Source organism: Hemicordylus capensis, chromosome 17 (assembly GCF_027244095.1).
Source record: "Hemicordylus capensis ecotype Gifberg chromosome 17, rHemCap1.1.pri, whole genome shotgun sequence".
Classification (NCBI taxonomy): Eukaryota; Metazoa; Chordata; class Lepidosauria; order Squamata; family Cordylidae; genus Hemicordylus; species Hemicordylus capensis.
The window spans coordinates 14,376,693-14,390,144 of NC_069673.1; the positions used below are offsets into that span (position 1 = coordinate 14,376,693).

The 13,452-nt window shown below is 51.3% G+C and overlaps 1 protein-coding gene across 7 annotated transcripts in view; it reads left to right on the plus strand.

Moving 5' to 3' along the window:
- The window catches only part of RGS3 (regulator of G protein signaling 3), a 92,308-nt gene that overhangs the window by 39,460 nt on the left and 39,396 nt on the right, over nt 1-13,452 (plus strand). For 6 of the 7 annotated variants that reach the window (XR_008312784.1, XM_053282255.1, XM_053282254.1 and 3 more), the window contains 2 exons: nt 920-963; nt 6,941-7,069. Coding sequence is in view for 5 of the 7 variants with exons in the window: in XM_053282255.1 (XP_053138230.1) it covers nt 920-963; nt 6,941-7,069 (173 nt within the window). In the remaining 2 variants the exon portion in view is untranslated. Of the gene's footprint in view, nt 1-919; nt 964-6,940; nt 7,070-9,639; nt 9,659-13,452 lie in introns of those variants that run through there. The other variant, XM_053282260.1, reaches the window with a different exon arrangement.

The following is a 13,452-nucleotide window of genomic DNA, read 5'->3' on the forward strand; positions in this document are numbered from 1 at the left end:
TGAGAGAGAAAGTCCTAATTTATTTCCTACCCCCCCCCTGCTTTTTGAGGAGTGTGAAAACAAAGTAAAGCAGATCAGAAAACAAACTCGGTTATTCAGTGAACCCGGACTTTTACACACAGCAGGTTTTACTGCAAGTTTACTGGGAGACTTTACTGTGAACTCGAAGTTGTTTCAAAAAATCGAAGCAAATAGTGGATTCATCCATCCATCCATCCATCCATCCATCCTGTTAGTTAGTACATTTATATACCACCCAATATTTATTTATTTATTTATTTTTATTTATTTTTACATTTTATATCCCGCTCTTCCTCCAAGGAGCCCCGAGCGGTGTACTACATACTTGAGTTTCTCCTCACAACAACCCTGTGAAGTAGGCTAGGCTGAGAGAGAAGTGACTGACCCAGAGTCACCCAGCAAGTTTCATGGCTGAATGGGGATTTGAACTCAGGTCCTAGTTCAGCACTCTAACCACTACAAGTCCCTGGGTGGTTTACTGGAGGAGATTGCAATACAAAAAACAAGTAAAGATTATTTTTGTGTGTTTTGAACTTGCCTCTTCCTCCTCCTCCAGGTTTTTTATTATTATTAAGGAGGTGGGAGGTCAACAAGTTAAAAAGAGAAGAAGAAGGGGCATACTGACCGCTACAGAGCTGCAATTCTTGAACTGAGCTGAGATTTCACTGGTGGCATGGATTATTTTCTTGCAAGCACAAACCAGAGATTTTTATTTGTGTTGGGATTTTTTAAAACGCCAGTCACCTCCTTCCCTCAAATAATCAGCATTTTTTAGGGGGCCAACAGAAGGCAAGAGAGAGAAAGAGGCTCATCTTATGTTCAAGGCAGGGAAGCAGTTTTGTTCTTGGAAGATGCTTTCAGGGAAAGCTAAATTGCTCTTTTCATTCTTCCCTTGTAGTTTCCTCTGAGAATCTGAAATTTTGCATCCTCTACTTGGCTGAGGTAAGCATTGTTAGAGCACAGTATCTTCTCTCATAATGTTCCAGATGTCTGACCACTGTGGGAATCAAGAAGCTGGACTAGAGAGACCTCTGGTCTGATCCCGCTGGTCTCTTCTTACTTCCTTCAAACAAACCCCTGAAGGGCTGTTGCAGGGAAGAAGGAGAGGCCTTGTTCTCTGTGGCTCCTCATGCCTGAGGACTAGAACCCATGTGTTCAAACTGCAAGGAAGCTGCTTCAGGCTAGACATTAGTAAGAATATCCGAAATTTCAGAGCTGGGAAACCATCTACTTTGTGCCATGGTAGGTGCTCCTTACCAGAGTCTGTATGTATGGCCATCTATCAAGGAGCAGTTCCTGCACTGAGCAGCAGCTGGAAATAGAAAGCCCCTCCCAACTCTGTGATGCTACATTCTTCTGGTAAACGTTCCAGCCATGGGTAGGTATTTCATGAGTGGGTTATTAATCACTCAGGATGAATAAAACAATATACAAACATCAAACAACAAATATTTATATACCGCTTTTCAACAAAAGTTCAGAGGAATGACTGAAGAAATCAACTAGTCAGTTACCATCAATACAATTGCAGCTGCCACAGTCTGAGCCAGACCAGCAGACTCTCCCAGCCCTACCCGGGCACTTTCTAGATTAACCCTTACCACAGTGTCTCTGCGGATCTGCAAAGTGTGCTTCCATATTGCCTGTGTATTGACATTGCAGTCCCTGTGCTGTCAGCAAGGGCGCCGTTCACATTTCCGCTGCCTTGTTTCGGATTGTCTTCGCAGACTGGAAGCAGCTTCTCCCAGGTTGCAGGCAGGAATCTCTCTCCACCCTATCTTGGAGATGCTGCCAGGGAGGGAACTTGGAACCTTCTGTACGCAAGCAGGCAGGTGCTCTTCCATTGAGAAGAGCTGGTCTTGTGGTCGCAAGCGTGACTTGTCCCCTTAGCTAAGCAGGGTCCACCCTGGCTGCATATGAATGGGAGACTTGATGTGTGAGCACTGTCAGAGATTCCCCGCAGGGGATGAAGCAGCTCTGGGAAGAGCAGAAGGTTCAAGTTCCCTCCCTGGCAGCAACTTCAAGATAGGGCTGAGAGAGACTCCTGCCCTCAGCCTTGGAGAAGCTACTGCCAGTGTGTGAAGACAATACTGAGCTAGATGGACCTATGGTCTGACTCAGTATATAGCAGCTTCCTATGTTCCTTTGAGCTACAGCCCCATCCCCGAAGGGGAAAGTCATTCTTGCTACCACAAGATCAACTCTCCTCCCAAGAGAGGAGGAGACAAGAGAGAGGGCATGCCCTCAGCCACCTCTTGTCTGAGAGCGGGAAACTGGATGCTGGACTGGATGGACCTTGAGCCTGATCCAACAGGGCTGTTCTTACGTTCTGTCAGCAGTTGAACCCAGGACCTTCTGCATGCAAAGCAGATGCTTACGCCGGAGCTACAGGCCCTTCTTCACATATCTAGCTGCCTCCACTGAGTCAGACCCTTGGTCTGTCTTGCTCAGCACTGACTGGCAGCAGCTTCTCCAAGGTTGCAGGCAGGAATCTCTCCCAGCTCTATTATATCTATCTATAGTAGACAGCAGGTTTTTAGGCTAGGGATGGGGCCGTAGCTCAGTCGCAGAACACCTGCTTTACATGGTTCGCTGAATCCCTGGACCCTGGCAGCATCTCAGGTAGAGCTGCCTGAAGCCTCAGTCTGCTGCCGAGAGTCAGGGTCAACAGTGCTCAGCTCGGTGAAGCAGACAGTGGTCGCTGAGGGTGAGTGATGTCACTCAGGGTAAGGCAGCTTCATGTGCTCATTTATGAGGAGCGGCTGTAGCTCAGTGGTTGAGCACCCAGCCGGCAGGCAGGAGGTCTTAGGCACAGCCCTCCCTAGTCTCTCCAGTTCAAGAAGCCGGACTGAGAGAGGTGCCTTTCTCTGCCTGAGACGCTGAAGAGCTGCCGCCAGCCAGAATAGACAGTCCCGGGCCAGAGTTGGACCAAAACTATATGACCCGAAATGCCGGCTTCCTGTGTGCGCGTGTAACTCACAAGCATGGTCAGTTTCACCGGCCAGGCGAGTCCCCTTTCTGCAGACCAAACGCCGATGTCTGGGTCTCAATCTGCTTCCCACTAGCGTGTGTTTGTGTGGGGTGCTGGGGAAGCAGAAAAACCAAAAAAAAACCCCAAAGCACGGCTCCCATGTGAAGCATCCATCGGCAGTACGTTTGCACCGCCTTACTCTCAGCCAGGCTTAATCGAATTGATGCAAGCCGTTAATTCCATTAGCTGCGGCGGGGGCCGAGGGATTAGGAGACGGGCGTCTGAATGGCTCTTGATGGAGAGCACTTGGAAATGTCTTTCCGGCTGCCTCCTGGGGGACATTCGGGCAGCCTGCGCAAATGGTGTATTAGCTCCACTCGCCGCACTGCCAGCCCTGCCCCCCCTCGCCTCCCCTCCCCACTCCAGTTGTGCCTTGTTAGTCTCAATCCATTTCCAGCAAATCGCCCTCTTCTGCCTCTCTGAGCTACAAGTGTGGAGAGGTCCAGAGCTCCCTGATCCCGCACTCATTCTCTGCCTGCAAGCGGGCCCTCCTCCGGCACGATCCTCTACGGCAGCCATGTCCCCTCTTCCAGCTTTTGGGCTCTTCCCACACATGTGCATTTCTTCCTCTCAGGACTGTGAGCTGTTCTGTGGGCCCGGTAAGATTTCGTGTCATATCCTTTTTTAAAAAAGTAATCCCGGAGAGTTCAGTCATCCTGCACGCACGCCCCATAACTCCGCTGGGTGCGCAGACAATATCGGAGAGCAAGAAGAGAACACCTTGTGATGCATCTCTAGGACGGTGAAGGAACTGGGGTCAAGGCTCGTGCCAAGGACTTGCGGGGGGGGGGGACTCTGATGCTTGAGGTCTACCCCACCACGAGCGAGCGAGGGAGCCCCCCAAGAGCTTCCCTTTCCCTCTCCTAGCTTTCGCAAGAGAGGTCCTGACCCGAATGCAACTCTCTGTATGTGCTGCTTGCTTGCTTGCCTGCCCAGCAGTGGGGTGACTCTTCAGGGTTTCCCTTTCTGCTGCATCTTGGGATGGGGGCAGGGAGAGAAATGGGGTGGGTGGGGGGAGCTCCCCCAGGCTAGGGTGGCGGCATCCTGGCTTTCCAAATCCGGGTGCCTAATTTGCATATTGTGCCAATGGGCTTGAAAATAATATCTGAGCAGAAGAGTGACTGCACGCTTCTGCAAGGGCTAGAGCTTAGCTTTTGTTGTTGTTGTTGTTGTTGTTTAATGAAAGCTGAAATCCGGGCAAATCCAGGTGGGCTAAGCAATCTGGATGAGAGGCTTAGAATCCAGGTGAAACCCAGAATTCTGGGGGGCATGGCCACTCTACCCCAGGCTGGGTGGGAAGGCTCAAGATCCCAGGGCCTTGCTGGCACTAGACAGACTGTGCCGTGGGTGAAGAAGGTCAGACAGAAAAGGCCCTGCGTCTTCTAAAAAGAAGGAGAAAAGCAAGAGTGAGACTCAGAGTGGGGTAAAGAAGCAAAACCAAAGCAAGGAATGATAAAGCATTCAAGCAGGACGTACTGTGCTTATCAGAACCAAATCACATCCTCCGGGCCAGCACCAGCTGCGTTTACACTTCATAAACCATGCCCTCGTCTTGGCAGGCACCGTAGCAAATAAGGAATGACCAGTTTCAGCGGCAGGTCAGGACAACAGACCTCCAAATGGCATTTACATGGCTCAGGTTAGGGCTGAGGCCAGGGGTGTTCTTTACCAGCTTCCTTGGAGGCTTCGAGGAGAGCCTTAGACCCATCTTTTTAGCCTGGCTTTTAATGATATGTAGTTTTAATTCTGATTTTAATCTGGTTGAAATGTTTTTTTAAAAATTGTTTTATTATGTGTTTATTTTAATGTAAACTGCCCTGAGCCACTTTAGGAAGGGTGGTATATAAATTGGATAGGTAGGCAGGTACAGTAGATGGCAGCAGCTTATCCTGCTTCCTTTCCAAAGAAGGAGTCTGTTCTAAAGCGGTGTGTTTGTGTGTGTGTGGTGGGGTGGATTCTGTTTGGATGCATCTTTCTGTCTGTCCTCTCGTCTGCACCTTGTTTGGTCCTTTGTGGCTGGGAATGGTGGGAGTTGTAGTCCAACAACTTCTGCGGACTCCCGCTCCACCCCCCTCTAGCAGGGGAGCAGGCAGAAGGCAGCCCCTTTGCGTTTCTTTCTAGATGGTTCCAAATCCCCACAGAGCCCTCCGTCTTCTGTCTTCTTTTTCTATGGCTTTGAGGACTTTTTTTTTTGGCTGAAAAGTGGTTCTATACAAAAGGGCTGTCCTCATGATGATTACTAGGCTAGGAGAAGCCTCCTGCCCTATTTTGAGAGCTGTGCCCCCCTCCCATTATTTGATCGTATGTTAGATCAAAGGCAGGGAGCTTGCTTGTCTGTCAAGCCACAGCTGGGTAGAGGGGTTTCCCCCCACTCCTACCTTGTTCCGAAGCTGGGGACGGAATCTGGGTAGGGTACGCTCATCCTAGCCAGCTGGAGCTTGACAGACAAGCAAGCTCCCTGCCCTCCAACCTTGCTTTTAACAGACACTTGATGAAATATCAGGAGGGCGCACACACACACACACACACACACACACACTTAGGGTAGGGAGCTTCTCCTGGGAGTTATTCACACATGGCTTCATGCTGCGGGGTAAATGTTGATCGAAGCCACTTCGAATTACACTTGCAGCATTGCGGGAAGCAGCCTCTCCCCTCTGCTCTCAGGGTTTCTTTGGTGCAGGTTCACATCGCAGCCTCCGTGTTTTCCTTCTAGCCAATGGGGGGAGAGAGAGATTCCTAAAGCCTATATCTGCATTCTAAAGAGGGTTTCCCTCCTATCATGTTAATGACTCTAGTCAGTGCCTCTCCCTATTTGCTCCTGGTGTTTTCAGAAAAAGTTGCTTGAAACCAGCATTTTAAAAACCCAGAAAGACATCGAGATAAGCTAGAATTTGGAAGACAAAGCCCATTTTGTGTGTGGAGTGCTTCCAATGATCTCAGATGGACTTGGGGGTAAGTTTGGCTGGTGTGTGAACACACACTCTCTCTTCTGGAGGAGATTCGGGGTAACAGCCCTGTCTGTAAAGCCTCCTGGAGCATTTCCAGGCGGGCCTTTTAGCTCACTTCTCCTCTGGAATAGAGGGTGTGTGTCCACATATCAGCAGATTTACTCTGAAGTCCCTGTGAGCTATCAGGGAGCACTCCAGACACAATTCGGGTTTTTCATTGCACATTAGAACATAGCCTGATTTATGTCCAGGATTTTAAAAATCCACTTTTTGCATTGGGTTTTTTGGTGCGGATTTGAACTCGCAGTCAAGCCTCACAATAAACCTGTGGTAAAGCCTGCTGTCTGGAAATGATCCTGCCCTCGTCCCAGTCATGAGGATAGTCCTATATTCTTCATAATAATGATCACGCAGGTGGCAGCTGAGTGTTCAGCTCTTTGTGTTAGGAAGGAGCTTCACCAATAATCCTCATGATGAAGTTTGAGGATGTTATCAACATGTCCCTATTTTTGTTGGTGAATTATTCGAAGACATGTAACCAGCATTTGAATGTTGCAGTTGGGAATGGTTGTTTGTGGATCTAGGAGAGGGGTGGGCAGACCTGGCCCTCCAGCCGTTGCTGAACTACAACTCCCGTCTTCCACAGCCATAATAAATTGTGGCTGGGGATCAGTGTCACCTCTAACAAGGATTCCCAGATGATGTTGACTACAACTCTCAGCTGCAATGGCCTTTGGCTAGGGATTATGGGCGCTGTAGTCAGCAACATCTGGGAATCCCTGTTACAGGGAACACTGCTGGGGAGGATGAAAGTCGTAGTCCAAAAACATCTGGAGGGCCAGATTTGCCCAACTCTGATCCAGGAACTGGGTGAGCTTCCCCGTGATGCTGGGCAAAGAGTCCACTGACTCCATTCTTGTCTCTCCTTGTCTGCCAGAAGTTGGAGTGCGTCGTCAGCTTGGAGGCTCACTCCCATGAGCAGAAGAAGCGGGTTTGCTGGTGCTTGTCCGATAACATTGCAAAGCAGCAGCCCACCACACCCACGGCACCTCCGGCGGAGAGCAAGGTAAGGAGGCAGCCGGGCGCTTTCCGGATTAGAACCGACAACAGGGTCACGGCGTATCTGCTCACAATTAATTTTATTCCCATTCTTCCTGCCTTCCGTTACAAGGAGTATCCTCCGCCCTTTGTGGTTGCTCTTCTGGGTGAATGCAGGATTCAAGCTCTGCAGAATTAGGAGACTCTCCTTGACTGTTGGTAACAGAACTCCCCAGATCAGTGCAGCCAGCTGAGTGGGAGGTGCGGCAGGCCACTAAGGTGGGCGTGGCCATGGGGCGTGGCTGCTGGGGTGGGCGTGGGTGTGTGGCCATCAGGGAGAACGCCTGCACTTCTGGATTCATGATTGCACGAGCCAGTTCTGGAGGGCTGGAAACTCTTAAGCGGACCAGTCAAGGGAACATGTCATAGATGGCTGTTCTGGTTGTTGAAGCAGAAACTCACCCGTTTCCTTTTGTTCTCTTGCACGTGGTTGTAATATGCAATCAAAGAAAAGCTGACACTGTGGACGTTAAGCAGCCATCTTTTCTAGACTCACTTGTTTGCACATAGTCGGGGATGGTCAGCTGATGTTCCCTGAGCGAGCACTGATGGATTGAAGATGTCCCTTCAAAGGCTCGTGCTGGCTGATGGCTCCTGCCAGCGAGAGGAACACTCGTCATCCCAGACAGGATGCTAGTGACACCAGCATTCTGCCTTGCATGTGCAGAGAGTTCCAGGGGAGGCAATGTGGCCAGCAAGCAAAGAAGCCAGTCTCAGAGTTGCAGCTGGGTGGAGGAAGGTGCCTTTGCAGGGGGGCGGGCGCTGTTTGGTTTGGAGCAGAACAGACACTGTTTTGCAGAGCGGCACTGGTATTGGAGCACTCCCCTGCGCTTGACATGTATGTCTGTAAGGACGTTAAGAAGAGACCTCTCGGATTCAGACCAGACGTCTGTCTAGTCTAGCATCCTGCTTGCCACAGTGGCCAACCGCATGCCTCTGGCAAGTCCACAAGCAGGGCAGGAAGGCAGCAGTCCTCTCCTCCTCCTGTTGCCCTGCAGTGCCGGCAGGTACTCCGAGGTAGTCTGCTCCTGCACAGGGAGGTTTCATTTAGCCCATCATGGTTGAGGGCCATTGGCAGATCTCTCTTCCATGAGCACAAAAACCAGCCCAAGTCTCCAGGGCTTTCTCAGCCCAAAACAAAACCAAGCCCTGTTCCGCATCCCCGTGGTCCTCTTTCACCTTGGAGAAGTGCAGAACGGCCCCCTCTCCCAGCACCGTCTGGCAACGTTTGTTTATGGAAACTATAGGTGTGTGAGCTGGGAGGAAAGGTCAGCCCTTTCCAACAGGTGGGAGACCTGATCATCAAGGCTGCCCCCGCTTCCTTCCGAAAGGATCTCAGGACCTTCTCTCTGGCTGCCACATCCTGCATCCCAGGTGTTAGGCCATTCTTGGGAACTGGGACGTCTTCCATGTTTGTTTAGCCATGCTCCTTGGACTGCTTACTACCTTTATGGAAACTGCATCTCCTCCTCTTGAGGGTTGCTGCCTGTTCCCACCCCCCCCCCCCCAGCATGGTTCCTGTGGCTTTTAACCATGGCCATCAGGCAGAAATAAAACACATAAAGTGTATCCTGGCATGGAGCCCCAGGGATGGGCAGGGCTTCTCCTGCTGACTTTCTGCCTGTCATGCAGCTGTGCTAGGCACCGATGCCCTGCCCGTTACAGGGTTGCCAGTTGTGACTGAAGCGGTTCCTGGAATCCCATCCCCCAGCCCTGTATTTTTGCCCAGCATTTTTCACCATATAGACTATAGGAAGCTGCCTTCTCCTGAGGCAAACCCTTGGTCCTTCCGGCTCAGTACGGTCCATGGCAGCAGCAGCTCTCCAAAGTTTCAGGCAAGAGTCTTTCCCAGCCCAACCTGCAGATGCTGCCGGGGACTGAACCTGGGACCTTCTGGATGCAGAGCAGTTGCAGGCCCCTCCTGGGGGCTGGCCACCCCACCCTGGCCGAACCCTTCTGGCCTAGAGCCACCGGAGGGGTTTGTTCCCTGCAGGCCTGCCTGCCCCGAAAGGCTTCCTTTTGTTCCCGGGAGGAGGGCGGGAGCTGGCTGTGCTTGCTGCTGTGCAGCCCAAGATCCATTTGGCGTCTGGAGTTATGAGGGTGATTTGAATTGTCTGCTCTCTGGCAAAGGTCCTAACTGGCGCTTAATCCAATGATGATGTGATTTAGGGAGGACAATAAAATCTTATGCGAGCAGCACAGTCCTCTTGCAGTCGAGGAGAGATGCTGGCCGCACAGAAAAGAAGCAGAGCCAGCAGACAGGCAGGCACCCCTCCGTCCACCCCGGCGTGCTCTCCTCCCGTGGGTGACGGCCCCCTTCCCGGAGCAGCCCGTGGCCCCCTCTTGCTATCCTGCTAGGTTGGTGCCTGGCACCAGGCTGGCAAGCGGCATCACCCGCTGCTCTCGGGCCTCTTGGAGAGCCGCTGAAGCCATGCAGTGCCAGGTGGGAGCTCTGGAGATCACGGGGGGTTCACCGTGAAGACCAGGGTCAGATTCTCCGGGGCCTCCTCCTGCTCCTCTGGTCTCTTCCAGGAAGGTGTTGGGCGCTCCTCCGGTGGTGCGTATGCTCTTAGCGATCACGGTCAGGGGAAGCAAGGCAAGGGGGAAGCATGGGCGGCAGCATCCGCACCACTTCACGGAGGGTTTGTTTCTCTTTGGCGCTCTCCAGCCCCTGGACCTGTGCCCGTGCGTGTTTGGATTGTGTTTGCTTGCTGCTGTGAGAGCCTTGTGAATTCTTTTGACTGTTTGCATGCCACCTTGAGCATTTTTGTGGGGTTTTGGGGGGGGGGCAGGGAATGAAAATCATCCCCATTACCATCTTGAATCTGTGGGTGTCTGTGGGTGTTGAATCTCGCCACTGAGGTGGTGAAATGGTGGACTGTCCCTACCTTTCCAGGGCTTGCTTGTCCGTGAAAACGCTTTCCTCATTCGCACGGATGGCTCTGAGTACCAGACTAGGGTGTGGTCGTTCTTTCAGATGAATTCATGCTGAGTACCCTCCTGTATTCTACCAAAGAAAACCACAGGGCTCTGTGGGCGCCAGGAGTCGAAATCGACTTGACGGCACACTTTACCTTTACCAGACTGTGATCTCCTGGATTTCAGGGCAGGCACTCAGGGGCTTGCAAGTGGCTTCTAAACACATCGGAAGAGTCCTGCTGGGTCAACACAGAAACACAGGAAGCTGCCCTCTGCTGAGTTAGACCCTTGGTCCATCTAGCTCAGTACTGTCTACACTGACTGGCAGCAGCTTCTGCAAGGTTGCAGGCGGGAGTCTCTCTCTCAGCCCTATCTTGGGAGACGCTGCCAGGGAGGGAACTTGGAACCTTCTGCTTGCAAGCATGCAGGTGCTCTTCCTAGAGCGGCCCCATCCCCTAATGGGGATATCTTACAGTGCTCACATGTGTAGTTTCCCATTCAAATGCAAACTGCAGTGGACCCTGCTTAGCAAAGGGGGCAATTCATGCTTGCTACCACAAGACCAGCTCTCCTCCCACAATGAGACCAAAAGGTCTATATAATCTTATGGCAGGGTTCTCCAACTTGTTGGTCATTGTGGCAGGGGATTATGGGAGCTGTAGTCCAACAACACCTGGGGATCCAGTGTTCACTGTAACGGGGTTCCCAGTCCCAGATGTTGTAGATGACAACTCCCATCATCCCCAGCCAAAGGCCTTTGTAGCAGGCGATGCTGGGAGTTGTAGTCAACAACATATGCAAATCCCTGTTACAAGGAAAAACTGGACCCAAGTTTGAGAACTCCTGCCTTTTAGCATAGCAGCTGATTGGTGTTGATAGACCTCTCTTCCACGAATCAGTCTTTCAATACTCCCTGGAGCCATCTGGTTGATTGCAGGAGACAGGAGTGCTGGATTAGACGGGCCCACCTTGCTTTGATCGAGCAGGGCGCTCTCGATGTTCTTACAGCCATGACAGTTAGGAATAGAGCCTCTATCTTCAGAGGCAGTCTACCTCTGAGCACCAGATGTGGGGGACAGACAGCAGGGGCTAAAACTTTCATACTGTGCTTGTGGGCTTCCCAGAAACCACCTGCTGTTGAGAACAATTTCCCTGGCTCCTCTGCCTGTCACAGATGGCTACATTTTAAAAAGGCACATAGGTTAAAAAAAATTTTTTTTAAGACTGAATGGTTGAGGGGGGAAATAAATAAATTAGATAAACTGGCTGCCCTTTCAACAGTGCCCCCGTACTTGCCTCTAAGGGTTGCCGCCTCGTGCTTTTTGTAGCCAGAGCATCCCCGCAGGCAGCATGAAGTCATGGTTCCGTGATCAGCCTTGCTGCTTGGAAACACTTGATATTTTGTGTGACTTGGTGTGTGTTCCAAAGGGAAGTCACCAGGTGTCTGTGATGCAGCCCGGCTGCCCGCTCTGGCAGCAGGGTGTTGACATCCCCAGACTCCCGTGGGGAGGAGAAGGCCCCCTTGCTGCTGCCTCTCGTCCCCCCTGTGCCGGCCAGGCGTGTTGGAGCCTGATGCCCGCTGCTTGTTTCCTGAGCGGAAGCCTTATTTACCTTTCAGCCACTCCTAATGATAGGTGAGCCGGTGGGGTAATTGGCACTTGAGCGGGCACCGAACGAGGAGCTAGGAATGGGAAGGGCCGCCATCCGAGCTGAGTGCTGGGTAAACATCGAGAGCAGGCGAAGAATCTTGATTAGCTGCCGGCCTCTGAGAGGATTTGCCCAACCCTAGGAGCCACAGCGCTGATCTGGATATATTGAGAGGTGTGTGTGTGTGTGTGTGTGTGTGCGGAACGGACAGGATGTGCCAGTTCGTTGTGCTTCCTGTCCCCTGATGATGGGGCTGTAGCTCAGTGGCAGAGCAATCTGCTTGGCATGCAGAGTGTCCCCGGTTCACTCCCTGCCGGCATCTCCAGGTAGGGCTGGGGGAGACTCCTGCCTGAAACCTGGAAGAGCTGCTGCCAGTCAGTGCAGGCAATACTGAGCAAGATGGACCAAGGGTCTGACTCTACAGAAGGAAGATTCATATGTTCCTTTATGGGGAGCACCCAAAGCTCAATGTTAGAGCACCAGCATTGCATGCAGAAGGTCCTTGGTCCAACCCCTGGCAGCATCTCTAGGTAGGGTTGGGAAAGACCCTTCTCTGTCTGGAAACTTGAGAGAGCTGCTGCCAGTCAGTGTAGACAATACTGTGCTATATGGACCAGTAGTCTGACTCAGCAGAAGGCAGCTTCCTTTGTTCCTATGAATGCTGCCAGAGAAGATTTCCCCCCCAATATCCCTGACCACGCAAGAAACCCGTTCTTGAACAGCTTATCAATGGCACTTCTCTCCCCAGAAGATTTTTAACATAGACAAGACAGGGAAGGCAAGTGCTGCGGGCAGGATCCATGCTGGCCTTAGAGTCTGGAATTTGTTCACTTGCTTTTTACAGAGCTTCTGCCTGACATTGGTCACAGAGCATTGTTGTCTGGTCTTTGCCTCACGTTTATTCAATTTCCCCCTGCTGTGGACTGAAGGCAATTTTTCCTCCAGAGAGGGACCGGCACTGCAGTGTGTGACCAGATTAATCCATGTCTGTGAAGGGTGTGTTAATTAATGCCCTTGTGATGAGGTGCTTTCCTCCCACTGCCCCCTCCGTGCTGAAATCTGAGTTGTCCTCTGTGCTCCGTTGCCCTCTCTCTTGCATGGAATGGATAGGGATGAAAAGCACACATTGATTCATGGCTGTGATTAAGCCATCAACAGCTTAACTGCCAATTAAAAAGGCCAGAGCTCCTATTCATCAGACTGCTCTTTGGTCGGCTTCCTGCTCCCTCTGCCTGACATTTCCTCTGCTGTGTGCTACAGAAACCAACAAGTTTGGCCCCCTGCTTGGCTCAGCAATTCAAAGCAACATTACTGAGCCCCATGCCCAGTGGAACAACCCACCACTAGATTTTTTGCTCACAGGGCCATCTCTTAAGAAAAGCCCTGCTGGATCAGGCCAAAGGCCCACATCCTGCTTCCCACAGTGATTCCGCAATAATCCCCTGCTAACTGAGAAGATGAGTGTGGTTTTAAAGCTGGGGGAAGAAACTTCAGTAACCTGATAGCTGAGAATGCAGATGATCTGCAAGCTCTAGTAATGAAAGTCAAGGAGCACAGTGGAAAAAAATGGGACTATGACAAAATGTAAAGAAGATTAAACTAATGGCAATGGGTACAGTATACCATCCCCTCAGAACTGAGAATGAAGACACTGGTGGATAGCTTCCGCCTTTTAGGATTGACTGTCAACAGTAAAGGATCCAGCAGTCAAGAAATACACCACAGACTAGCACTTGGTAGGGTTGCAATGAAGACCTTGGAAAGGCTATTTAGATGCCGTGATGT